Genomic DNA, 23,214 nt, shown 5'->3' on the forward strand with positions numbered 1-23,214 from the left:
AACCACCAATTATACTCAATCATGCTGTGCTTAATTCTTTACCACTATTATCAATTTGGAACTGAGAGCCTGGAATGGTTGTATGTACTACCAGTAGACTGGGAGGTGTCTATCAAACTTGGGCTGAATGGAAGTGAAGAATGGAGACGTAAGGAAGCATAGAGCAAACAGAAAGACAATAGATTAGCAAAGTTTGTTATATTACTTGGAAGATCCCAACTCGCACCTGTCAGTTCCACCTTAAGCAGATTATTGAGATATACTATTTCTTTCGCATCTTTTGCCAATTGCCGTTCGATCTCACAACCTTTTAAGGCAAATATAATACACAATACCAAGGGATGAGCAGCTTCATCCAAGCAGATAAAGGCATTGCCAACTACGTGGGGTAACTTGCCTCGGCAAACTTACCATACCGTAACGAACCACATGGGGTCCACGGCACGCTAGACTGAAACCGGTTACTCGCAACGGTATACACCACGTGACCACCACGCGCCGGCCGAGAACCCCGCGCGCATCCCAAAGACCATGAATCATCGACCAGCAAGATCGATGCTATGATTGGTACTTTCTGGTTCAAAGCTCTAGACTTCTTGCACATCCTGGACTATCAGTGCCTATCAGACCAGCTGTACCCTATCAAATTATTCTCAACTGTTCTGGGCCGTTGAGATCCCAACAGTTAGCAGTACACCTCTGAAGACCAGGCGAAAAGTCAACGGAGTAACTCTCCCAAAGAGACTAGCTCAGACCCGTTTGGGTTTCTCCGGAGAGGGCCTAGTCTAGTCTGGGTGAACACCGAACATCATCATTCTTTGCTCACTGGTTTTCCTCTTAAGACATTTTCTGCTTTTTCGCGAAGCTTCTTTGGCCGGTGAAGCTGGATTGTTGCGACATTTCCATCTGGCAAGCTGCGGTAGCGCCTCCTCGTTTTCTCCCTTGAGCCACGGATTAAGGGAACCCCCTCAGGCGGAGAACCCCTGCGTAAAAAGGCGGTACTTATTGCTCTGCCTCTTCCCCGGCCCTTTTTTTTGTTCCCTTTACGCGCTTTGCTACTGCTGCTACTCCCCGTTGTTTTTGCTGTCCGCACCCGTGAAACTCCGCCTGTTACCTCAACGTCACTGGCAATCAAGTCCCCCGCGGTCATGAGTTAAAAACAACACACATCATCTCATATCATCTTCCCCTCTCGTTTTCCCTCTACCTTTCTCTCACTACCTGTTGTGCACCACTACCTAGCATTAGTGTGAAATCACAGACGCAGTCATGGCGCGCAGGTTTATGATCCCGTGGTTGTACGACCTCGGTGTGTGGATTTTCACCCTCTGTCTGGACATTTTCTTCCGCGAGGTCTATTCGCGCGGCGCATGGCGGATTCCCAAACGCGGCCCTGTTATCATCGTCGCCGCGCCTCATGCAAATCAGTTTGTAGACTCCATTCTGTTGATGCGCATCTTGAAACACTATGCCGGTCGCAGAACCTCGTTTTTGATCGCAGAGAAGTCCATGCGCGAGCCGTACATCGGCACCATGGCCGGGTGCATGGGCGCTCTTCCCGTCGTGCGATCAATGGACCATGTCAAACCGGCCAAGGGTGAAATCTACCTTCCCGATCCTGACAACGATCCGACCCTCGTCCGTGGCAGGGGAACCGACTTCACTTCCGATCAGTTCATGGTGGGCGGCGCCATCATCCTTCCGCGTGTGGGCAAAACGAGTCCGGAACAACAGGCTATTGAGGAAATTCTGGGACCCGAGGAAATCCGCCTGCGGAAACCATTCAAGAAGTTTGACAAGGACCACCCCCTCTACGAGCCGTTGCGCAAGGGTACCCCGTTCAAGGTTGCTCCACACATCGATCAGAGCAAGATGTTCGCCTCCGTGTACTCCGAGCTGGTCGCAGGTGGTTGTATCGGTATCTTCCCGGAGGGCGGAAGCCATGACCGTCCTAGTTTGTTGCCCTTGAAGGCCGGTGTTGCCATTATCGCCCTCGGAACGCTCGCGCAGGACCCCAACTGCGGTCTCTCGATTATCCCATGCGGCATGAATTACTTCCATCCGAACAAGTTCCGTTCTCGTGCCGTCGTTGAATTCGGTAACCCTGTGCAAGTTCACCCGGATCAAATTGAGGCCTTCAAGGCTGGCGGAAACTCGAAGCGGAACGCCGTGGGATCTCTGTTGGAAACGATCACGGAAGCACTTACTGCAGTAACCCAGCAAGCGCCCGACCACGAGACGCTGATGGTCATCCAAGCGACCCGACGACTGTATAAACCTTTGCGGATGAAGCTCCCTCTGCCCGTTGTGATCGAACTGAACAGACGACTTCTCAAGGGCTACACCCAGTTCAAAGACGAACCCAAAGTCCTCCAGCTAAAGAAGGCCATCTCCGATTATAACCGTCGTCTCCGGGCCCTCGGAATTCGGGATCACCAGGTTGAATGGGGTGACGTGACGCATCGGCCGTGGTGGCTCGTCTTCGGTACCCTGTTATACCGTGTGGGAGAGTTGCTTACGCTTGCGATCGGAACCTTGCCATCCGTGGCGCTTTTCTGGCCTGTCTTTGTGACCGCCAAGGTTGTTTCGGTCAAGAAGCAGCGAAAGGCCCTTGCCGGTTCGGTTGTCAAGCTTGAGGGTCGCGACGTCGTTGGAACGTGGAAGATTCTGGTCGCTATGGGATTGGCACCAGCCCTCTATACCTGGTATACCGTAATTGTGACGATCTGGCTCCATTACTGCCGCCATGACGGATACTACTCGTCTGTAGTGCCGTGGTGGATGAACGCCAGGACTTATATCCCCGATTCGATTCCCCTTGCACTTTTCTCGATCTTCTTCTTCGGTCTCATGATCTCTGTTTCGTTCGCGGGTCTTCGTATCGGCGAGATCGGTATCGACGTTATGAAGTCCCTACCTCCTCTTCTGAGGGCGCTCGATCCCCGGTCCGCCAACTCGCTCGTCAAACTCCGCGCTGAACGCCAGGCCCTTTCCGCACGAGTAGTCGACGTAATTGATACCTTCGCTCCTGAGATCTTCCCTGACTTCGAATCGGAGAAGCTTATCTCGCACGAACACCCCGAGGACGACACCTACCAATCCCGTCTTAAGAGCATGCCCCCGAGCGAGCCGGAAAGTCGCAACCGGAGCAAAGACCGCACCAGCCGGAGCCGATCCCGGAGCGCCGGTTTCCACTTGTACGACACGCTACTCAAGCCCCTCTCTATCAAGTCCAAGGACGATCTTGGAGAAGTCAACCGCCGAATTCATGTCTCGATGCAAGAGCGCGGTCGTCAGCGCGTCCGGAATGAAATCGACCCCGACGAAGACGTGGTGTCGCTTGACGGTTCTGGCAGCACTCACAGCGGGGAGGGTGCGGCGGAGGAGGTGAAAAAGACGAAATAGTCGTCTCGGGTTTGAGCCGAGGATGGACGAGAGCTACCTCTCGATCTATGAAACCCTTCAATTACCATCCAAACAAAACGTCTTCTTTCATGTCATGTTAGTTCATTCTGTTTTCTTATCTCTTTGAGCGGGATTCCGTAGCATGGCGTAGTCTTATTCGGCGTTTGCGAAAGCATGTTCTGTTATCTTGTCAATTCTCACCGCTTGTTGTTCACATGATTCAAATCCCCTGCTTTGGCTATTGATTCTCGCTTCAGACCTAGGCGATGCCAATAATGAAAATGGAATTCTTTCACATCCTTCATCTTTCAACCTCGTCTTCTTTATCCCTTGTGGTTAAGAATTTCAGAACGAAAGTAGTCTCATCGGTACTCCCCATCTCGTTGAAACCCAACTGAGAGGTAGATAGACACATGTGACAAGAGATGAAAAGCTGCAGGGGAAAAAACAGGACGAGGAGAGAAAGGTCTTCCAAAAATGTGTGGAAGTAAGTAGTAATTAACTAGTAGAAGAAGTGGCTTAGTACTTAGTAGATTAATAGTCTCGATCCCATCGCTAGTTAACTACTAATACTGATTTCCGTCCGTGATAGTAACTCCGAGGTCCGAGACGTGCACACGTGCGGGGGAAGGAAAGGGGAAAAGCGAACCAAATGGACGAAAAAGAAAAGACTAAAGGAAGGGATGGATGTAGTCAGTCTAACTAGTGTGACGCGGGGTTGAGCAGTTTTCGGGTGGTGGCGGTGAAGGCGAAGGGCGAAGGGACTGATCATCATCGATTGATCCATGGGCAGGAGTTATTCTGTCATACCTTCATACTTTTTAAACTATCTACGAAAGTTATCGATCATGATGATTTTGGGAAATCTGTACATCGATCCGGGGGCGAGTGGCGACGGTTTGTTGATCATCGTTTTTAATTACTAGTACTGATATTCACATGCTACTACGATTCTTTGGTATACTACACTACTAAGCTATACTGGATTCTATTAACAGCTATAGTTTGAACGATATTCAGTAAGACGATGATATATTCGTGTCTATCGAGGTGCACAAGTAACTGAATGTTTGTCTACACCGTCGCTTATGGGATACTAGTCTATGCGCTGATGTATATGCTGCGAATGCTCATTAGTAGTAAGTCATCAGTTGCGGGTATCATGCCAGGTCGTGTGTGTGTGTATATGAAATGATGAGGATGCTTGCGGCAGAAAAGAGGCGAAAAGAAATATGTCGAGGGAGATGTCGTTTGTCCGAAATTTGTCATCCGCTTAATGGGCTGTCAACAGTCCTAAAGGGTGATTGATGATGAGTGTGACTCGGGACAAGTAGGAGGGATGAAACGGTCTTAACAAGCACGCTTCTCGAGAAGCAGGCCTCCCGAGGGAGTCTTGGTGCTGAAGCCATCGTCGCGGCTGAAGATCTTCTCGCCACGCAGCCAGGTCTCGCGGACCAGTCCACGAAGCTTGCGGCCCTGGTACGGTGAGAACTTGTTGCGGAAGAGCATGGTGCTGGGTTCGACGATCCATTCCGCGGTGTCATCGAAGACACAGATGTCGGCGTCGTGACCGGGAACCAGGTCACCCTTCTGGTGCTGCAGGCCAACCTGGACGGCAGTGTTGGTGCAGCAGAGTCGTACAACGTCCTGCAGGGCCTGCTGGGTCGTGGTCTCGTCTGCGGTCTTCAAGGCCTTGCGACGGCTAAGCTCCGTCCACAGAATGGGGAGGCCGAGGCCGACGGACGAGATACCGCCCCAGGCGGAAAGGAAGCTACCCTCATTGTCAACTGGATTGGTGTCCCCATCTGATGTGCAGCAGCCAGGGACGTCGGATGGCAAGAGCTTGAGATCAGGGGTACAGGGGGAATGGTCCGAGACAACAGTCTGAATCACGCCATCTTCCGCATGGCGCTCCAGCTCGTCCCAAAGAGCGTCCTGGTTCGACTGGGAACGGATGGGTGGGCAACACTTGTGGCGGGTGTCTCCATCCCGGATCTCCTCGGCCGCCAAGGATAGGTAGTGGAAGCAGGTTTCCGCGGTGATAGGGACGCCATCGGCGCGGGCTTTGCGCAACAGAGGGATAGCTTCCATGGCAGACAGATGGACAATGTGAAGAGGGAGTTTGGGGGCCACCTGGGACAGAGTAATGATCTCCTCCACGGCACAAGTCTCAAAGGTCGACGGACGGGATGCGAGGAAAGTCGAGTACGCCTCGGCGGGACCATCGAGAGCTTGGTCCTTCTCCTCGGATGCAGTGGAGGGCGGCAGCATCTCGGCGTGGAACATGAGTGTCGTGGGCTCATCCGCTAGCTCAGCCATGGCCTTACGGATGTCTTCGGAAGACACGGCGGGAAATTCGTCAACCTAGAGCCATGTGTGAGCACACCCACCTCTAGTGCAAAGGGACGACTCGATACTTACCCCACTATCAATGAGGAAGCCCTTGAAGCCGCGGACACCTTCCTGGACGAGGGCTTTCAAGTCGCCGGCATTGCCGGGGATGATGCCGCCATAGAAGCCAACATCAACCCAGCACTTCCCTTGGGCAGCACGGAGTTTCTCCTTGAAGTTGGCCACCGTGGTGGTAGGAGGAATGGCATTCAAGGGCATGTCAATGACCGTGGTGACACCGCCAAAAGCAGCGGCCTGAGTGCCGGTGTAGAAGCCCTCCCATTCGGTGCGGCCCGGCTCATTCAGGTGAACATGGGCGTCGACCAGACCGGGGAGCAGAACGTGGGGGGAATAATCAGTATAGGGGGTGCCAGCAGGGAAATCAGAAGCCGGGATCACCGAATCAAAGACGGCCGTGATCTTGCCGGTCGTGCGAGAGATGACAATGGTGGCTGATGTCAAACGGCCGGAGATGACGGCGCGCGACGAGGCGATCACGGCAATGGATGGGATCTGAGAAGCCTCCATGGTGAGGTTGATCGCTTGGAAGGATTGCACGCTAAGAGAGGCGAAAGATGCAAAGAATGATGAAGCTGCAGAGCAATCACAGCCAGGATGGGCAACAGAAAAAAGGGTAAAGAGGCAAAGACGAGATAAGCGATAGACTGTATGCGGAAAGGCTCCACCAGCGTCAAAAAGGCAAGGGATGAATGACTTGAGATAAGGATGAAGAAGGCGAGAGGACGAATTCTGGCCGCGATAAGGGCTTTAAATGTCTGCGCAGATAAGCCGCCATTGTTCCCTGGAGACCCACGGCGATCGAACCAAATAATCCCATCGAGTAACAAAAACCTGGCTCCACCCCCTTTGACGGATCCACCGGCTTGCCATCCAAGCGTCCTTTTTTCGTTGGCGCTTTCTTTCTTCACGCCTGAAGTGTTGGTTTGCAACGGTCAGCCCCGGTTCTATCCTTATCGCGATATCGATAGGCGGAGGCTATAACTGTCCACCTCCTCTTCCTCATCCTCCTCCAAACAGGAGGCTGTCTTTTCCACTGAACAACCACCTCGTCTGTACACCCTCATTGTTGCCTCTTCGGGACGCATTCCTCGTGGGGAAGTGAAGAGAATTTCCGGCTTATCTTTTGGGCCAGTTAGAACCATGGGTCGGGGTATCGGGCGCCTCCGGCAGCCGCCATCGGACCTCTCCTGCTGCGAGTGATTGCTCCTCACCGCTGTTACTCGATAAAATCTCCAAAACCAGCCCGTTTAGGCAATTCCTTTACTCGATGAAAATTCCAGCGGAATGAAAGGTCATGAGGCCTTTCGAGACTCACCCACCCTGGCTGTCTCACGCACCCTCGCTTCGACTGCACGGTTATCGCTGTTCACCTTAGCGGAGTTATCATGTCTTTCTACCTACAGTAGTCTCCAACCTCTGCTCGTTTTCTGCCCCGCTAACAAACGAGTTCAGCGAAGAAAGTCAATTGCATGCTTCGCTTCGCTTCCACGCCTGTCATTGACCGTGATCACCGTGCCAAGGATCGGGGATTATCGGGGACTCCCGGCTCCGGTTGAACCCTGCAGTGGTCGATGGCCAAGTCAGCTAGTTCTTTCAGACCTGTCTCGGACGGACTGCATCTAGAGACCGGTTTTCCCGTGCCTTGTCTATATTTAGTTAAACAAAACAGGTAGCGATAGTACGTCAACGCGCTGCCAAAGACAGCGGGAGGCGGATCTTCGTAGTCGGCTATGGTGGCGAGAGAGGCGAGAGGCGAGTGAAGTGTGAAAAGTGTAAATGAATGCAGAGCCCCTGGCGTTGTGGGGAGGCTGACTAAGGCCCATGTGCCGTGGGGTGTTCCTTCTGGTGGCTTCTCCATCTCCGCCTTTTGCTTAAGATCAAGTCACTATCGTCCAGGATGAGACGTGTTAGACAGTACCTAGTCGTTAGGTATTGGTGAACAGCTTCCATTCCGTCTGTGGGGATCTTGGCTTGAGAATAATGAATAGCGTCAATATCGTTGTGGTAAACCTTTCGACAGTTCCAGTTGATCTGAGCGACCTGTTCAGGATGATGAAATAGAACAGTAATGAATTCAACCCGCCATATTGCAGTATGTGCTTTGTCAGGTCTGACTGCAGTAGTCGTCAACGTCATCCGACATCTCCATACTCAAGACCTGTTTGGCGGTCTTCACCCCATGTGAACTACAACCCTTTTTCATGCACACTTATGGAGTCCCAGACCTCTGCACATGACACGCCCTCTGCCGTTAGTACATTAGCCTGGTTTCAAGCTTAGTGTTATGCTCTAGGAAGCCGGGAAATCAGGACTGTGCGCTAGACTGTTAGATACCTGTCTAGGGATTCGCCTATATAGTAGCATTGCAGCAGCGCCTGACCCCCCAACTTGGCCGAGACTGTTTGCTTCGTTTGTACTGGTGACTGATAAGCAGCACATCACCTGATCAGGTAAAACTATGCAACCGCTGCACTGGTTCGAGTGACAATCCACACATGTCTGTCTCGAATTTGTGAGCACCCTTGAGTTATATCATGTTCCTCTGCTGGCATCGTCCCTCGCTCAGTGTCAGACAGGCGCTAGGCTCCGACTCGGAGGTCCAGATGCGCTGGGGCCACACTTTCTTTTCACTGTGCCTCGGCAAGCCGATCCTCGGCCCGTTGCTTCCCGCACCCACCTGTGGGATTAATAAAGGTACGGAAGGTACCACATACGGATTGGTGGACATCTGCCGTCGAAAACAGCTCATGATGGTTGCAGTCCGTACTTTCATTATTCCGAGTATACTCAGGGGGTGCGTACAAATCGCAATCAAGGTCTGCATAATCAATAACAGCGCCCGTTTAAACTACCGCTTAAAGTAAGGGCATTTGGGGCAATTACAGTGGCTTGTTTCTGGGCCCGACTCTTCTTTCTAGTCTTTACCTCTTACCAAATACCTGAAGTCATATCCTGTTGGCGTTGTTGACTATCCGGGGGTTTTTCCGTTTTGATGCATGCGGGTGCCTTGGAGGAGAGGAGCTGGTTACCCAGTTGGGAGCTTTCCACGCCAGTAACACGGCTCTGGTATCCCCACTCGTGTTCTGGTGACAGCAGACTTGTCAATCGTGAGTATGTCTTTATTTTGGGTCATAGCACGCTGTGATTGCCCTGAGAGACTACCAAGTATAGTAGGTGCGTAAAATGTAAATACTAAATACACCCTGGTTTATCTACAGTCGGGCAACGAAGGAGGCAGGGGAGCGGAGAATCATCGCCCGAATCACCCTATGAGGATGGAGAAGGTAGTGGTGAACGCTCTGAATCTGTAGAACACCTCAGCCATGGCCCGTCAAGTTTTCCAGAAACGTTCGGGGGTAATCCTCGGAAGTTGATATATAAGAATAACCAACCTCAGGATTGCTTCCGCTGAAGATGATCGACTTGGTGGTGGAACTCGACTCCGCCCAAGCTCGTGGAAGATACCGGATTGCGTATGGTTGACGAGCTCCGGTCGTCGAGATTGCCCGCTTGTGTACCCTCGGAGCTTATACGCCATCTACACGACCAGCTGCTGCGCCTGCAACTGGTTCGGAGAGAAAGCCGTCCCAGGTCTATCAGGGTGCTCAGGGTGCTTGGCGACGAGATATTCAATGAATAGAAACGCGAATGACTGAATCAAGCAATTAGACCTTCCCGGTCGGCGGTTACTCGCGAGCTGCCTAATCGGGTAAGCATCGTCTACTTGCCCCCTTCTCTCTCTTTTCAATCATCAATCATTCTTTATCTGCTGGGCTCGCAGGTTTTTCTTGACTCTATATGAGTTCTTCTATCTCCCTTCCCTCATTTTCTCTTCTTTCCACTGCCTCAGTCGCCTTGATTCTTCCCCTCCTCCCCCTTCTCCTCCCCTTCCCGTCATCACCTGGTTCCAAGGCGCACGGTCAATCCTGGCCGACTAACCGTGATCCGCAAACGATCGATCGATCGAACCGGCCAACCAATCAGCGCACCATGGATCCGCTCGCGTCTCTTCGTCGCCTCATCCAAACCCATCCTCTTATCGACAACCACGCCCATAACCTCCTCGCGCAGGCCGCAGCCAGCAACTACGCAAAATATCCTTTCGAACAAATTACATCCGAGGCCCAAGGTCCCGCCCTGCACAATGCTCCGTCCACCTTACCCCTCCAGCGTGCCGCCACCCAGCTAGCGACGCTCTACGATTGCCCGACATCCGAGTGGGACCGCGTAAAGGCGGCTCGCGATCAATACGTCGAGCGTGACTATGATGGCTTGATCCGTCGGTGCCTGGAAGGCACTCATAGCCTGCTCCTTGATGATCTGCTTACGGATCAAGATATCGAGCCCTTCACTTGGCATGACCGTTTTACCACAGCTCCGACCAAGCGGATCGTACGGATTGAAGTTGTGGCCGCTCAAGTGCTTTCCTCCATTCTTCCCAATGGTTACGATCAATCCTCGAGCGACGTCACCGTTCTTCGGCAGTACATGGACCAGTTCAGCCAGGGCTTCAACCAGAAGATTTCGGAGGCTATCGCAGATCCTGTGGTGGTAGGCTTCAAATCGGTGATCTGCTACCGCACTGGACTGAACGTCCAAGTGACCGATGATAAGGATGACGGAGTTCTCCTCGAGTCCTTCTCCCGAACCTTGTCGCAAGGATCTGGGTCTACATACCGCGTGGAGGACAAACCGTTGAACGATTGGCTGGTCAGGCAGGCCCTGAACCAGCTTCAATCTGCCAAGGAGAAAGATGCTTCGGGACCCAACAAACCACTGCAACTGCACACGGGTCTCGGGGATAATGACATCAACCTAATACTCTCGAACCCCGCCCATCTACAAGACCTGGTTGCCCGTTATCCCAAGGTGGACTTTGTGCTTCTGCATTCCTCTTATCCATATACCCGGGAGGCCGGCTATCTCGCCTGTGTCTACCCGAACGTGTATCTCGATCTTGGGGAGGTATTTCCCATGGTGAGTCGAGACGCTCAGGAATCCATTATCCGCGAGAGTCTGGAAATCGTGCCCACAACCCGCCTTTTGTGGAGTACCGATGGCCATTTCTTCCCGGAGACATATTGGTTGGCGAACAAGCAGTTCCGCGATGCACTGGAAAAGGTCCGTTCCTTAAGCGAAGCCCTGTGTATCCTTCGGTAACTAATCCGTCATAGGTCCTCGTGGAGTACGTCAAGCAAGGCGATCACAGCGTCGAGCAGGCGAAGTTTGCTGCTGCCGATATATTGTTCCACAACTCCAACCGCCTGTATAGCCTTAATGAGACGGTTTCCTACGATGACAGGCTGGTCCCTGCCGTCAGCACCCTATCTGGACTTTCTTCGGCCGACGCCTTGGAAAGCTTCATGCACAGCAATCCTGATGTCAAGTATATTTGGATGCAGTTCTTCGACTACACCTCGACAGTTCGCGTGCGGATGTTCCCCATCCGGGAATTTGCTAAGATCGCCCGCAAGCAACGCCGGATCGGTATCTGTACAGCTACATTCTTGATGCTCCAGACCGACACAGTCTGTCCGGAAGGCTCCACAACCGGCCAGTTCTATCTAGAGCCTGACCTCTCAACTCTCTCTCGAAATGTGGGAATCGACTCGAAGAGCGCCACTGTAATGACCTGGGGGCGTTCGGAGGAGGGTATGGAGGAGGAAGGATGTCCACGGACCCTTCTGCGCCGCGTGACGACTGACTTGCATGTCAAGCATGGAATCGAAGTACTCTGCGGGTTCGAAATTGAGGTTATACTGCTGAAGTGCGTCACTAACCCGGATACCGATGAGGAAGAGTTCGTCCCGTGTGTGCGCAACCACTCCTGGTCTCAAATGACCCGAGACACCCGACGCATGATGCCGCTGCTCGAGGAGATTGTCGATACTCTGGCATCCATCGGCATCGACCTCGAACAATTTCACGCCGAGTCGGCCCCGGGCCAGTTCGAATTCATCCTACCCCCCGGTTCGCCGGTCGCCGCTGTTGATACCCTGCTCAAGGCACGACAGGTCGTGACTTATGTCGCAGAACAACACGGTTACCGCGCAACCCTTCACCCTCGACCCTATTCGCACGCTGCTGGCTCAGCCGCACACGCTCATGTCTCCATCACTCCAGCGACTCAGGAGGAGAACTTCTTGGCTGGTGTGCTCCGGCACTTCACCTCTTTGACGGCTTTCACTCTGTGCAATGATGCCAGCTACGACCGGATCCATTCCGGCCTTTGGGCTGGAAGTGAGTGGGTCGCCTGGGGCACACAGAATCGTGAGACACCCATCCGGAAGATCTCTGCGGGTCACTGGGAGATCAAGGCGCTTGATGGTCTGTCCAATATGTATCTGGCGATGGCTGCAGTTCTGGCCGCAGGACTTCTAGGTGTGCAGGAGAAGCTGCCCCTGACCCTGCAGGACTGTTTATGTGAGTATTCCTACCTGCGAAGCTGTCCTCTAGCGGGCACGTATGCTAACCAAACTTGTGTAGATGACGCAGCAACGCTCAGCGATGCGGACCGTAGTGCCCTTGGAATAACCACACAACTTCCCACGAACCTGGCACAGAGCCTAGACAATATGGCATCTGACAAGGCTCTCCGGGATGTGCTTGGCGACACTTTGGTTGAGAACTTCATTACCGTCAAACGTGCCGAGAGCAAGAAGCTGAATGCAATGGAGGCCGAAGCGCGACGGAAGTGGCTGGTCGAGAGATACTAATTACTACTAGTACTACCCTGTATATACATTAACGACTAATCGTAGTTAGCCATACCATCATTGCATCATCATTGCATCTGCTTCAGCTTCATATAGAGACATCCGTACAGAGCGCAGTAGCGGTCTAGTCTAGTAGTTATTTTTCCCACCATCCGCCAACCAAATCAAACTATTGAGTCATAGTCCTCCGTAATCGGCCCACTCCCCCAACACCTCTCACGTGACAGCATCCCCGGTCCTGTCCTACCTATATTGACTCACATCCCAATTCCCTTCTTCTTCTTCACCTCAACCACCTCTCAAAACCCTCTCAATCCCTCCTACCAAACCCACAATGCCATCCCCCCTCCGCACAGCAGCGGCCGCTGCCCGCTATGGGCCGACCACCACCCGCCACGCCCTGCGCCGCCTCTACTCCTCCGCCAGTCACTCCGCAGCAACGCCAGCAACATCCCCTTTCGCACCGCGCCACCTCCTCTCGATCGCCGACCTGACACCCACCGAATTCGCAACCCTCGTCCGCAACGCTTCCTCCCACAAACGCGCCATCAAATCCGGCGCCATCCCACAATCCCTCCACGGCGCCCTCTCCGGCAAGACCGTCGCCATGATGTTCAGCAAGCGCAGCACCCGCACCCGCATTTCCACCGAAGGCGCCGTCGTGCAAATGGGCGGCCACCCCATGTTCCTCGGCAAGGATGACATCCAACTCGGCGTCAATGAATCCCTCTACGATACTGCCGTCGTGGTCTCCTCCATGGTGGAATGTATTGTTGCCCGCGTGGGCAAGCACGCTGACGTTGCGGACTTGGCTAAGCATTCCACGAAGCCGGTCATTAATGCCCTCTGTGATTCGTATCATCCGTTGCAGGCTATTGCCGACTTTCAGACGATTAGTGAGCATTTTGCTGGTTCTGCTGGTGCTGCCTCCGGCAAGGGGAAATTGGAGGGATTGGGTCTAGATGGGTTGAAGATCGCTTGGGTGGGCGATGCCAATAACGTCCTGTTTGATATGGCGATTAGTGCCAGGAAAATGGGCGTGGATATTGCGGTGGCTACGCCGAAGGGTTATGAGATCCCGAAGGAGATGTTGGAGATTATTGAGCAGGCCGGCGAGGGGGTGAAGAGTCCCGGCAAGTTGGTGCAGACGAATGTTCCTGAGGAGGCGGTTAAGGGGGCTGATGTGTTGGTGACTGATACGTGGGTTTCTATGGGTCAGGAGGAGGAGGCGGTTAAGCGGTTGAGGGATTTCGAGGGATTCCAGATCACGAATGAGTTGGCCAAGAGGGGTGGCGCGAAGGATGGGTGGAGGTTCATGCATTGTCTTCCTAGGCATCCGGAGGAGGTTTCGGATGAGGTGTTTTATGGGAATCGCTCGTTGGTTTTCCCTGAGGCGGAGAATCGCTTGTGGGCTGCTATTTCGGCGTTGGAGGGATTCGTGGTTAATAAGGGAAAGATTGAGTGATGGAGTAAGGGTAATTGTATAGGGAGTTGGGTTGGGAAAAAAAACAACATAAAGGATTGGGGGTTTTGCTGTATAGCTTGTATTTGATTAGCAATTGAGCTGTGTTGTTGTATGTACATTATTGATGGTGTGGTGTATATTCTGCTTGTCCGGCATCCCGACGCTTTACTTCCCCGCAGCCGGGAAGCCGATGCGGAGATGATTCTGGGGTTGGGTTTCTGATACGTAAGCAATATCAGCAACAACTAAATTATATGAATAGACATATACCCATTCCATTCAGATAAATACTAATCCTCTAGCACAATATGCAGCTAATCTGTTGTCTTCTGGTCTACCCCAGTAACTACATCTCACACAATCAGTATCATCCCCACATACTTCCCTAATCTCACTGAAGTCTAGTCGCACGCTGCGCTGCAACTCAGCATTATCATAGACAAACGATCTATTCTCTAGTATACAATGTATTTTTACCACCCTGAGACCGACTATTCAGCTTCAACTCTACAGCCGCAACACCCCACTCTCCCGATCAACCGCACCCCGGAAATGATCCGTAATGACCTTCCCACCCAGAATCGTCTCCTCCACCACCCCCTGCACATGCTTAGGCTCAATGCGCCCATACCAGATACCTTTACCGGCCAGCGGATGCGGCGAAGAAGAGCCAGCTTCCTTCATTCCCGGGGGTATATAGATGATCACGTTTCCAGCATACTTGTGTCCTCCGACGTGACTGATCAACCCGATATGCGCATGCTCAGGGCTATCAACGACACTGGTCTCACTATCCGCGGAGGTGTACCCCTTGGACTGTAGGACGCGCTGAAACTCAGTCTCCAGGGCTGGCGCCATTACACCGCATCGCATGTCGCGACCGCCGTGGCCGCAGATCAACACAACCGGGGAATGTTGCAGATCAACGGCATCGGGGAATTCAGACGCCAGAGTCTGGTCGCGAATCTGTCCGCCATGTCTTGATTCGATGGGGAGGAGGAAAGCGCGGACGAATGTAGAGAGATCGGCTTTTGCGGGGGCGGATTCGGGGAAATTGACGGGGACAGAGGGGAAGTATTTGAAGCTGGGGAAGAGGAAGGCGGGTGCGGTTTGAGACGGAGCTGCGCTTGTTGATGAGGAGGAGGAGTGAAAAGAGGAGGTGGTGACTAGGATATTGTTGAAGGGCTAGAACAGCAATTGATATCGGATGTCAGCGGGAGCTGTTGCTGTTGAGAACTCAGTGATGAAAGTACACTACTTACATCGGCATATTTCCCTCCACGCCCCAGTAGGCGCTTCAATCCTCGGACCAGCTCGCCCCAGTTCTGGCCCTGTCCGTCCTCTTCTATGCGACTTGTCCAGTCTCGTTGTCCGGTGCAGATGAGAAGCTGCTGGGCGTAGGCCGCCATCGTTCCGTTTAGCGGCTGGTCATAGTCGATCGGCGCGGGCATGGACGGGGTCGGGGGACATGAGCAGCTCGGTTCGGGGCATGTCTTGGTGACGGGAAATGGGGGAGGGATGTCCAGGGGTATGCGCGAGGGGTTTGAGCGGAGGGATGTGGATGAGAAGAGGCGAACTGATGTTGCGGCGGAGCGGTTCGGTCGTGAAATGGATGGCAGGCATTGCAGCGATGCTGCCCGCATGATTCTTTGTCGTCCGGCCATATCCTATGTGTCTAAGATGAGCTGAGGTTTTGGAGAGGCGATTGGAAGGAGGAGAGGAAGGTTCTGGTTATAATTGGCAACGAGTGGTGGATGGGAAACTGAAAAGAGCAACCCCGAAGCTGCGGAGGATTCGGCGCGGTCGGAGATAGCGGAGATCTTCAGTCCCGCCTTCATAATCCGAGGCTGATGACTGGCCGGTGGATTATCTTCATTGAATCTGATTGTTTTTTCAATCGGGTCTTTGACTTCGATAGGATTTAGACTGCTAGTTGTAAGTGTCTAATTATAACTCCAATTACATGTTTGTCATTGGTGTAGCTGTTGGTAATAGTACTAGTAATATTAAGAAGCACAGGGACTCGTCCGCCGGCTTAAATATATTCTAGTATAGTACTAGTCAAGATGAAATGGAAGGTTGATGGCATCATTGCAACCTACACAGGTGCAATCTGCCATAATTCCTACGTACAACAGTTGATATTGAGTAGCACTGTTCTGCATTGAAATCATTTCTCATGAATGGTATATATTACTTCCATATATTATTGTTTCCCCCTTGCTCATAAGTATCCCAATCTTAGACTACTTGCACTGCAACAAATTGCCATGATGCACATATAATAGTGCACTTCGATCAAATTGAGAAGTTGACATTAACAATACTATAATCATAACAATGCTGCATGCGGTCATGCTATTCACAATAGTGCTCGTCGCTATAGTAGCAGGCCAAATTGATGAACCGAAAAGGGCACCGTTTTGCCCGAGAGAGAAGTTGATGCTGTGGTCCTTCAAATATCATCCGCCCGCTAGATGCTGGTTTCTCTTTATGATCATTATTTGCCCGCACCAGAAAAGCTGGCTAGCGCATTCAACGAGTCGGTCAAAGGCCATAGCGCTTGAAAGAAGCCAATAGCTCCCGCGACAAGGATCACGTAGTATGCGACGGTCCAGCCAAGGCCGAGTTGACCGTACGCCACGTCGGAGGTTCCTTTTCCTTTGACCATCGGGGGCCCCATAGGTACGCCCGCCTCTACTCTTCCCCACAGTCGAGGTAATCCGCACCAGTTGCAGAAAGTGTGGGCGAGGATAACTGCCAGCAGAGAGCCAGTACGAAGGTAGACAAAGGTGGCATACCAGCCGAAGATCGTCGTGTAGCCGAATTGGAAGACTGATCTCAATAAAGCTGCGATTATCGATGTGTCAGGATGAGTAAGGCGAAACTCATAGAAATGGTGTACATGAGCAATGCCGAAATAGAGAGGCGCCACAAATACAATGCGGCCAGGATCAACCTTGGCGAGAAGATGAAGGGGGACGATAGCTGAGCGGAACATGGCCTCCTCGGTGATGGGACCCTGCATCGCCCAGTTAATTGCAGACCCAGACATTGCCGTCGCAAACTGAACTTACCGCTACATAATTTCTCCATCCAATCCAACTGCGAAGCGATGCAGTAACTCTGCCTCCTCGAATCCACTCCCTCCATTCGCCCTCAGCAACTCCGCGCTCAAACAGCGGACCGGCGAATAGGATGGCTGTGAGGAGCAAGCTGCGGAAGATATCCACGAGACCAACAGGCCACCATCCCAGGAAATGGAGAGCCCGAGAGAAAGAAGCGTTCTCTTTGGCAGCAACTAGCCATAAGACGATCAGGCTGCTAATGGTGCATGAGAATGTCACAGCTCTAATTCTAGCCCGGATTACCGACGGCGCATCTCTACTCAGGGTGGGCGATGGCCGGGTCGTTGGATTCACATAGAAGGGAACCACATAGATCAGGGTAAGGCAAACCTAGAATTTGGATCAGATACTGGCCAGAAGAGCATAAGAAGACCAAAGCATTTGTCATTGGGAAGGAGCCCATGATCAGGAATGCATACCGACAAGAAGGCAGCTGTCTGTGTTGAAATGGCAGGCTCATCTGCGAGAAAGTCAGACAAAAGTGAAAACGCATATGTTTTATGGTATTTACCATAGTCCTTTGTGATCAGAGTCCTGAATCGAGCCAGGAGACCGACGGGAGCCATATCTGCTTCAAGACTGATGATAGCCTTAGGATGCCGGGGCGCGCAGCAGTCCGGAATGAGAGTTTGTTGTCAGGAGGAAGGCGTTCAACCACACAAGAAGAGAATCATAACAGCAAAAGCAGCGGAATTGTTTTGGTTAAGAGTTCCCCGAAGAACAATAGCTAAAGAGCGCCCGGCGTTGACACGGCGAAGTTGGACAAAGAGAAGCGAGGAGAACACGAGGTCGGCTGTGAATGCCGAGTTTTACAGGCATCGAGGCATTCAGGCAAGGCCGGGGATGCCTGTCAATCCAGGCCCGGTTGCCTGCCAAATCTGCCACCCGCCGCCATTTGAGGCCCGCCAGCTGTGAGCAAATAGTTTTGTCGGTCGGAAAGAACTCAGTCAACAAGAAATAAACCTCAGAAACCTAACTCGCAACTATCTGCTGGATTGTATTGGGCTGTATCATGGTCCCACGTGATATAAACCTTCATAGAGTTGAAGTCACCTGACATCCCCCAAAGTGGGTAAAGTGGTGATTACAGCTTCCACGTGACACCGCGCCTGGGCGCATCGCGTTGGCTATGATATTGCACAGTGCCTTTGCTTACGATTGCCTATGACACAGAATGTGATTTGCTTTGGCTATGGTCGCTATCCTTGATAAGAATTGACCAAAGCAGGACAAGTCCCGATGAGTGGCTACATGCAGTTGCTGCCTTGCGGCCTAAGACCCCTGTCCATCGTTCCCTTTTGGGTAATCTTATGCACCTCAACTGCAACTGCCAACGCAACCACAAACTCGCCTGCAGCTTCGATACATGCTTGATATAGTTATTACTATTTATTCTGTTATTGTTATGAGTCTGGACTCTGGTAAATCCTCGCCAAGTTGATGGTGCTTCTAACCCAGAGATAAGCCCCTCTTGTCGCATCATTGCCGTCCGCAATGGTGTGATCCCGGTACCTCTTCGACTCTTGCTACTGGCTTCTTCGAGCTGCTTTGTGAGGTCAAAAGAGGTGCAGATGGCGTGCAGCCGGTCGGATGAGGGGTTGCACTTCGTCGATCTCAACCCCTCTCTATTGGCAGTCATTTTTTAAAGACTCCCTTACACCTCGCCGACTGATTCATTCTCTTTCATATGTATTCCTAAGAGCAGACTATACTATTTCATCATGGCAGCAGTGGAAGGACCCGAGATCATACATCGTGAGCCTGTCACAGGCACGGATCTCAAGCACCTCCCCACAGTGTCTCTTGAACCGCTCATCAATGAATTATCCGTGTCCGAGAAAGCAAACGGCCAAGCTCGTCCGGCTTTCGAGATTGAGGAACATCCAATTGATGAAGTTCGCCCCATCAAAGTCGGTGTGATTGGCGCTGGTCTGGCTGGAATCACAGCAGGTGTCTTGTTTCCAGCCAAATTGCCTGGTTTGGACCTACGAATCTATGAGAAGAACTCCGGTGTGGTAAGTAATGAGTCCAAGACACATACCATGCATTCCTAACACGGAACACAGGGGGGTACCTGGTAGGGGAGCCTCATTCATTACTTGCGACGCCTGGTGCTGATGAACAGGTTCGAAAATAATTATCCCGGAGTACGATGCGATATTCCTGCGCATGTCTATCAGTCCGGATTCGCACCGAATACGCAATGGTCCGAAGAGTTTGCACAAGGTGCCGAAATTCGCGAGTATTGGCAATCTATAGCGCGCAAATATGATGTACACAAGTACCTCCGACTACAGCAGCAGGTGCAGCAGGCTGTGTGGCTACCTGAACTGGGTAAATGGCGTGTGACCTTGCAAGACTTGGGGGATAACAACCGAGTATGACACTGCTCGATTTCAGCGGCTTATGCGCAATGGCTAACGCGTAAAAGCTATATGAGGAAGACCTCGACGTGCTGATCAACGCTATTGGCCACTTTAATGCGTGGAAGCTGCCCGAATACCCAGGGATAGATGAATACTCAGGCGTGCTTTTCCATTCATCGCACTGGAATCACGATGTCGACTTGAAAGGCAAGCGCATTGCGTTGATTGGCAACGGAGCGTCTGGATTGCAGGTGCTGCCTTCGATTCAGCCAATTGCTCAACATGTGGACCACTATGCTCGCAACAGAACTTGGATAGCTGACTCCTTCGGCACCTCTGGTGTGCGTCGACTCGAACCAAATTCATTCTCCCCCGAACAACTTGAGTCTTTTCGCGACCCCGATGCTTACCTAGCATACCGCAAGAGCGTCGAAGCAGGATACTTCTCTCGGTTCGGCGCCATCTTCAAAGACTCCCCGGAGAACCGCAGTCTGCGCGAGAAATGGACCGAACTGATGAAGGCAAGAGTCGCCGACCAACCCGAGCTCATCGATAAGCTTATTCCAGATTTTCCACCTAACTGTCGCCGTCCCACTCCCGGTCCAGGCTACCTCGAAGCTCTGACCAAAGACAATGTCAGCTACATCCAAACCCCAATCCAGAGATTCACCTCGACCGGTATCGTCACCACTGATGGCGTTGAACGGCCCGTTGACATTGTCATCTGCGCCACCGGAGCCAACGTCGACCACGCCCCACCCTTCTCCATCATCTCCAACGGGATCGATCTCAAATCCGCCTGGAAACACGACGGCCTGTACGGCTTCCCCTACAATTACCTCGGAGTAGCTACTCCAGGCTTCCCAAATCTACTCTGGATCGGTGGTCCCCACTCCACTGGCCACTCCGGCAGCGTACCCAATTCGCTGGAGAATCAAATCACCTACATTGCCAAGATCCTGCGGAAGATCCGCAGCCAAGGCATCAAAGCGATGGAGCCATCCAAGCAAGCCGCCGATGACTTCGTTGAATACTGCGATAAATTCTACCCACGCACGGTCTGGACAGCCAATGACGACTCTACCCCAGGCCAGAAGAATTGCAGGTCATGGTACAATGGCGGTCGGCCTGGTGGCAAAGTCCATGGTCTATTCCCCAGTAGTGCGGCAGCGTTGAATTACTTGAGACGAGATCCGAGATGGGAGGATTGGGACTATGCTTATGTGAATCCGAGCGGGAATCGGTTCGCTTTTATCGGCAATGGGTGGAGGGCGAGAGAGACGGTGCCGGATGCAGATCTGACGCCGCATTTGACACGCCCAGATACCATTGATTTGAGGTCTTACCTGGAGGGGTGGTGGGATGTATAGTTTATATTATGTGATAGAATCAGTGTAGATGTGAGCAGTCACCAGCGCATCAGCGTCTCGAGAGAATTGCAAGGACTACCATATCGTAATTTTCAATACTACAGCAGACTTGAACTAGAAATCTAAACAGCAAGCGGCGACCACCCCAACACCTCCTCAAGCCAACCTCCATCCCCAGATTCCAGCGCATGCATCCACATCATATCAGTCATATCCATACCCACATCCACACCCATCACACCACTACCACCATCACCATCACCAGTACCACTACTACCACTACTAACCTCAACACTACCTTCACTATTCCCCACCCCAGACCCCAATCCATCCCCATCTATCTCCCCCCTCTGCTTCCTAACCACCCACTCCCTCGACAACCTCAACATCCTCCCCACCCTCCGAAACAAACCACCACCATTATCATCATCCTCACTCTCCCCAGCTTCCATACTAGCCATCTCCGCCTTCTCCCCCATCCACTCCAGCAAGTCCAACATATCCACCTCCTGCCGCACAGCATCGCAGTCCCATGCTGGATCCTCAAACGTGGACAGGTGTTTCAGGAGCACGACGCATCGCACGAGCTGGAACCACATGAAAAAGGGGAATCCGGTGATGGTTGCTGCCGGGAGGGTTTGGAATGTGGAGAGCCAGGCTTTGATTGCTTGGAGGGAGTGCCAGAGGTTCGTTAGGGGGGAGGGGGTTGTTGTACTGGTAGCGGTAGTGATAGTGGAGGGGGGAAGTAGAGGGGTGCTGGAGCTGGTGAGACGGGGGATTTCGTGTAGGAGGAGGGTCGTGTAATGGGTTTGTAGGTGGAGGAGGTCTGTTCGGGATGAAGTATTGGTGGTTAGTAGGGTTTTTGAGCGGGTGGTTGGGTATGGGAAGGGGTGGTTACGTACCTCGGTGGGGGAGATGTGGTGGGATGGAGGATTGGAGGTCATTTAGTTGTTTTTGGAGGACTTTGAGGTACATGGTTGTTGCCGGTGGTGTGCTGGTGGTGGAAGTGGAGGAGGGTTCTGTCTCTTCTGGTTCACGGAGGGATAGAGCCTTCTGTGCGAGGATCTGTAGGCGGATCTGGGTGGCGAGATACTCGTCTGACGGGGTTTCTTTGCTTATTTCGATTAGATTTAGGGTCTGCTCCAGTAGCGAATTCCATGGTAGGGGCACTGTGCGTTTAAAGGTGGATGAGATACTGGAATAGCCGTGTCAGTGGGAGGCTCATTTCGGTCATGATCAAGATGATAGCTGTACATACATCGAGCTGAGGACAAAGCACGCCAAGACCGCTCGATGCTGCTCTAGGATCCCCTGCAGGGAATTGTCACTTGAAGGCTGGGGGTCCGGATTCCCAAGCCCAGGCGTCATCTTCGCTATTACGGGCGCCTCTGGTGGCGGTGGTGGCTGCTTGTCCAGTTGGAGGTCATAGACTATAGACATAGCCAGCATGATCATGCGAGACAAATTGCTCGCCCGCTTGACAAAAGGATCCGTACTCCAGGCAATGTAAGTCAGGATGCTCAGCAACATGTCAATGCTAGACTGATTCTCAAGCATGGCTGACTGAGTCAAGCGAGATTTCAATCTATCTGCGCGAGCCAGTTTCGCTTGGGTTGAGGGCGTAGCCACTGCGATGATGGCCTCGAGAAGAAATGGCCGCTCTTGATGCAACTGTTGGATGGTGGTATCGGCTTGCAGGCAGATGAAAGGAAAGCATGGTAGCATGTGCGTCGTGAAGCGGTTCAGATACCGGGCTGTCTCATCTAGATTCAGCTCATATAATGGCGGCAGAGGTGCATATGGTTGACTCGAGCCATTGGAAGGAGATGGAGTCGTAGTTGACTGAGATGGCAAAGTAGTCAACAAAAGGGGCATCAATACGCTATCAGGATTTATGCTGGTACTGGCTAAGTTGCTGATATCTCCGCTTGTACAGGAATTCAAGCTATTCTGTAGATTGCTAGATACTCCAGTGGCATGTGCGACAGACTGAAGCATTGCTGTGAGGCTATCAATCCTCCCTTCAAGCTTCGCTATCTGCGCGCCCGACTCGGGGTTCCGACGAGGTTTCCTGCGAGTTGAATCTGAGGGCTGGCATTGCTTCTTGAGACGCAGACATCTGAGTGGCGGTCAGATCAATTTAATCAATAACTCATACTTGGACGCTTACCTTTCGCAGCCGACAGCGTCGGGTCGAGCTACGCACCGACACTTGGCCTTGGAGCATTGCCTGCAAGCTTTTCCATACGAGCCAGAGCCCGGGGTTGGACCTCTCCTCTCCATGGTAGTAGTTTCTTCATTAATCTGGGAATCATGAGTGTAGCTGTGCAGTGATTGAGACGGAATCGGTCT

At 52.3% G+C, this 23,214-nt stretch overlaps 8 protein-coding genes across 8 annotated transcripts; 4 read left to right on the plus strand and 4 right to left on the minus strand.

The window, feature by feature from the left end:
* Window positions 1-1,269: 1,269 nt before the first annotated feature.
* On the plus strand, window positions 1,270-4,975 carry ASPBRDRAFT_112360 (putative glycerol-3-phosphate acyltransferase Sct1; the record flags this gene model as incomplete). The annotated part of the gene is made up of 2 exons (XM_067616642.1): window positions 1,270-3,136; window positions 4,764-4,975. 2 exons carry the CDS (start codon window positions 1,270-1,272, stop codon window positions 4,973-4,975), a joined length of 2,079 nt encoding a protein of 692 aa, XP_067484332.1.
* A 2,256-nt stretch (window positions 4,976-7,231) lies between these two features.
* ASPBRDRAFT_36283 (uncharacterized protein) lies at window positions 7,232-7,773 on the minus strand. Its single transcript, XM_067623475.1, has 2 exons — window positions 7,459-7,773; window positions 7,232-7,376 (listed from the first exon to the last, which is right to left on the minus strand). Exons 1-2 carry the CDS (start codon window positions 7,673-7,675, stop codon window positions 7,312-7,314), a joined length of 282 nt encoding a protein of 93 aa, XP_067484333.1. The 5' UTR covers window positions 7,676-7,773; the 3' UTR covers window positions 7,232-7,311.
* Window positions 7,774-9,807: 2,034 nt separating this feature from the next.
* fluG (extracellular developmental signal biosynthesis protein FluG) lies at window positions 9,808-12,533 on the plus strand (the record flags this gene model as incomplete). Its single annotated transcript, XM_067626473.1, has 3 exons — window positions 9,808-10,938; window positions 10,992-12,240; window positions 12,304-12,533. 3 exons carry the CDS (start codon window positions 9,808-9,810, stop codon window positions 12,531-12,533), a joined length of 2,610 nt encoding a protein of 869 aa, XP_067484334.1.
* A 285-nt stretch (window positions 12,534-12,818) lies between these two features.
* Window positions 12,819-14,114, plus strand: argB (ornithine carbamoyltransferase). The gene has a single exon (XM_067623476.1). It carries the CDS (start codon window positions 12,868-12,870, stop codon window positions 13,996-13,998), a length of 1,131 nt encoding a protein of 376 aa, XP_067484335.1. The 5' UTR covers window positions 12,819-12,867; the 3' UTR covers window positions 13,999-14,114.
* Window positions 14,115-14,505: 391 nt separating this feature from the next.
* Window positions 14,506-15,407, minus strand: ASPBRDRAFT_112264 (sucrase/ferredoxin-like domain-containing protein; the record flags this gene model as incomplete). Its single annotated transcript, XM_067616637.1, has 2 exons — window positions 14,506-15,183; window positions 15,261-15,407. 2 exons carry the CDS (start codon window positions 15,405-15,407, stop codon window positions 14,506-14,508), a joined length of 825 nt encoding a protein of 274 aa, XP_067484336.1.
* Window positions 15,408-16,150: 743 nt separating this feature from the next.
* ASPBRDRAFT_165694 (CAAX prenyl protease RCE1) lies at window positions 16,151-18,048 on the minus strand. Its single transcript, XM_067619564.1, has 4 exons — window positions 17,638-18,048; window positions 17,546-17,586; window positions 17,076-17,456; window positions 16,151-17,020 (listed from the first exon to the last, which is right to left on the minus strand). Exons 1-4 carry the CDS (start codon window positions 17,690-17,692, stop codon window positions 16,499-16,501), a joined length of 999 nt encoding a protein of 332 aa, XP_067484337.1. The 5' UTR covers window positions 17,693-18,048; the 3' UTR covers window positions 16,151-16,498.
* Window positions 18,049-18,428: 380 nt separating this feature from the next.
* ASPBRDRAFT_70599 (flavin-containing monooxygenase) lies at window positions 18,429-21,177 on the plus strand. Its single transcript, XM_067629085.1, has 4 exons — window positions 18,429-19,141; window positions 19,193-19,203; window positions 19,252-19,504; window positions 19,558-21,177. The coding sequence occupies exons 1-4, from the start codon at window positions 18,848-18,850 to the stop codon at window positions 20,860-20,862; spliced, it is 1,863 nt and encodes a 620-aa protein (XP_067484338.1). The 5' UTR covers window positions 18,429-18,847; the 3' UTR covers window positions 20,863-21,177.
* ASPBRDRAFT_70600 (fungal specific transcription factor domain-containing protein) lies at window positions 20,985-23,145 on the minus strand (the record flags this gene model as incomplete). Its single annotated transcript, XM_067629086.1, has 4 exons — window positions 20,985-21,688; window positions 21,765-22,057; window positions 22,121-22,981; window positions 23,033-23,145. 4 exons carry the CDS (start codon window positions 23,143-23,145, stop codon window positions 20,985-20,987), a joined length of 1,971 nt encoding a protein of 656 aa, XP_067484339.1.
* Window positions 23,146-23,214: the final 69 nt, after the last annotated feature.

This window comes from Aspergillus brasiliensis (assembly GCF_001889945.1).
Source record: "Aspergillus brasiliensis CBS 101740 unplaced genomic scaffold ASPBRscaffold_1, whole genome shotgun sequence".
NCBI classification, from domain to species: Eukaryota; Fungi; Ascomycota; class Eurotiomycetes; order Eurotiales; family Aspergillaceae; genus Aspergillus; species Aspergillus brasiliensis.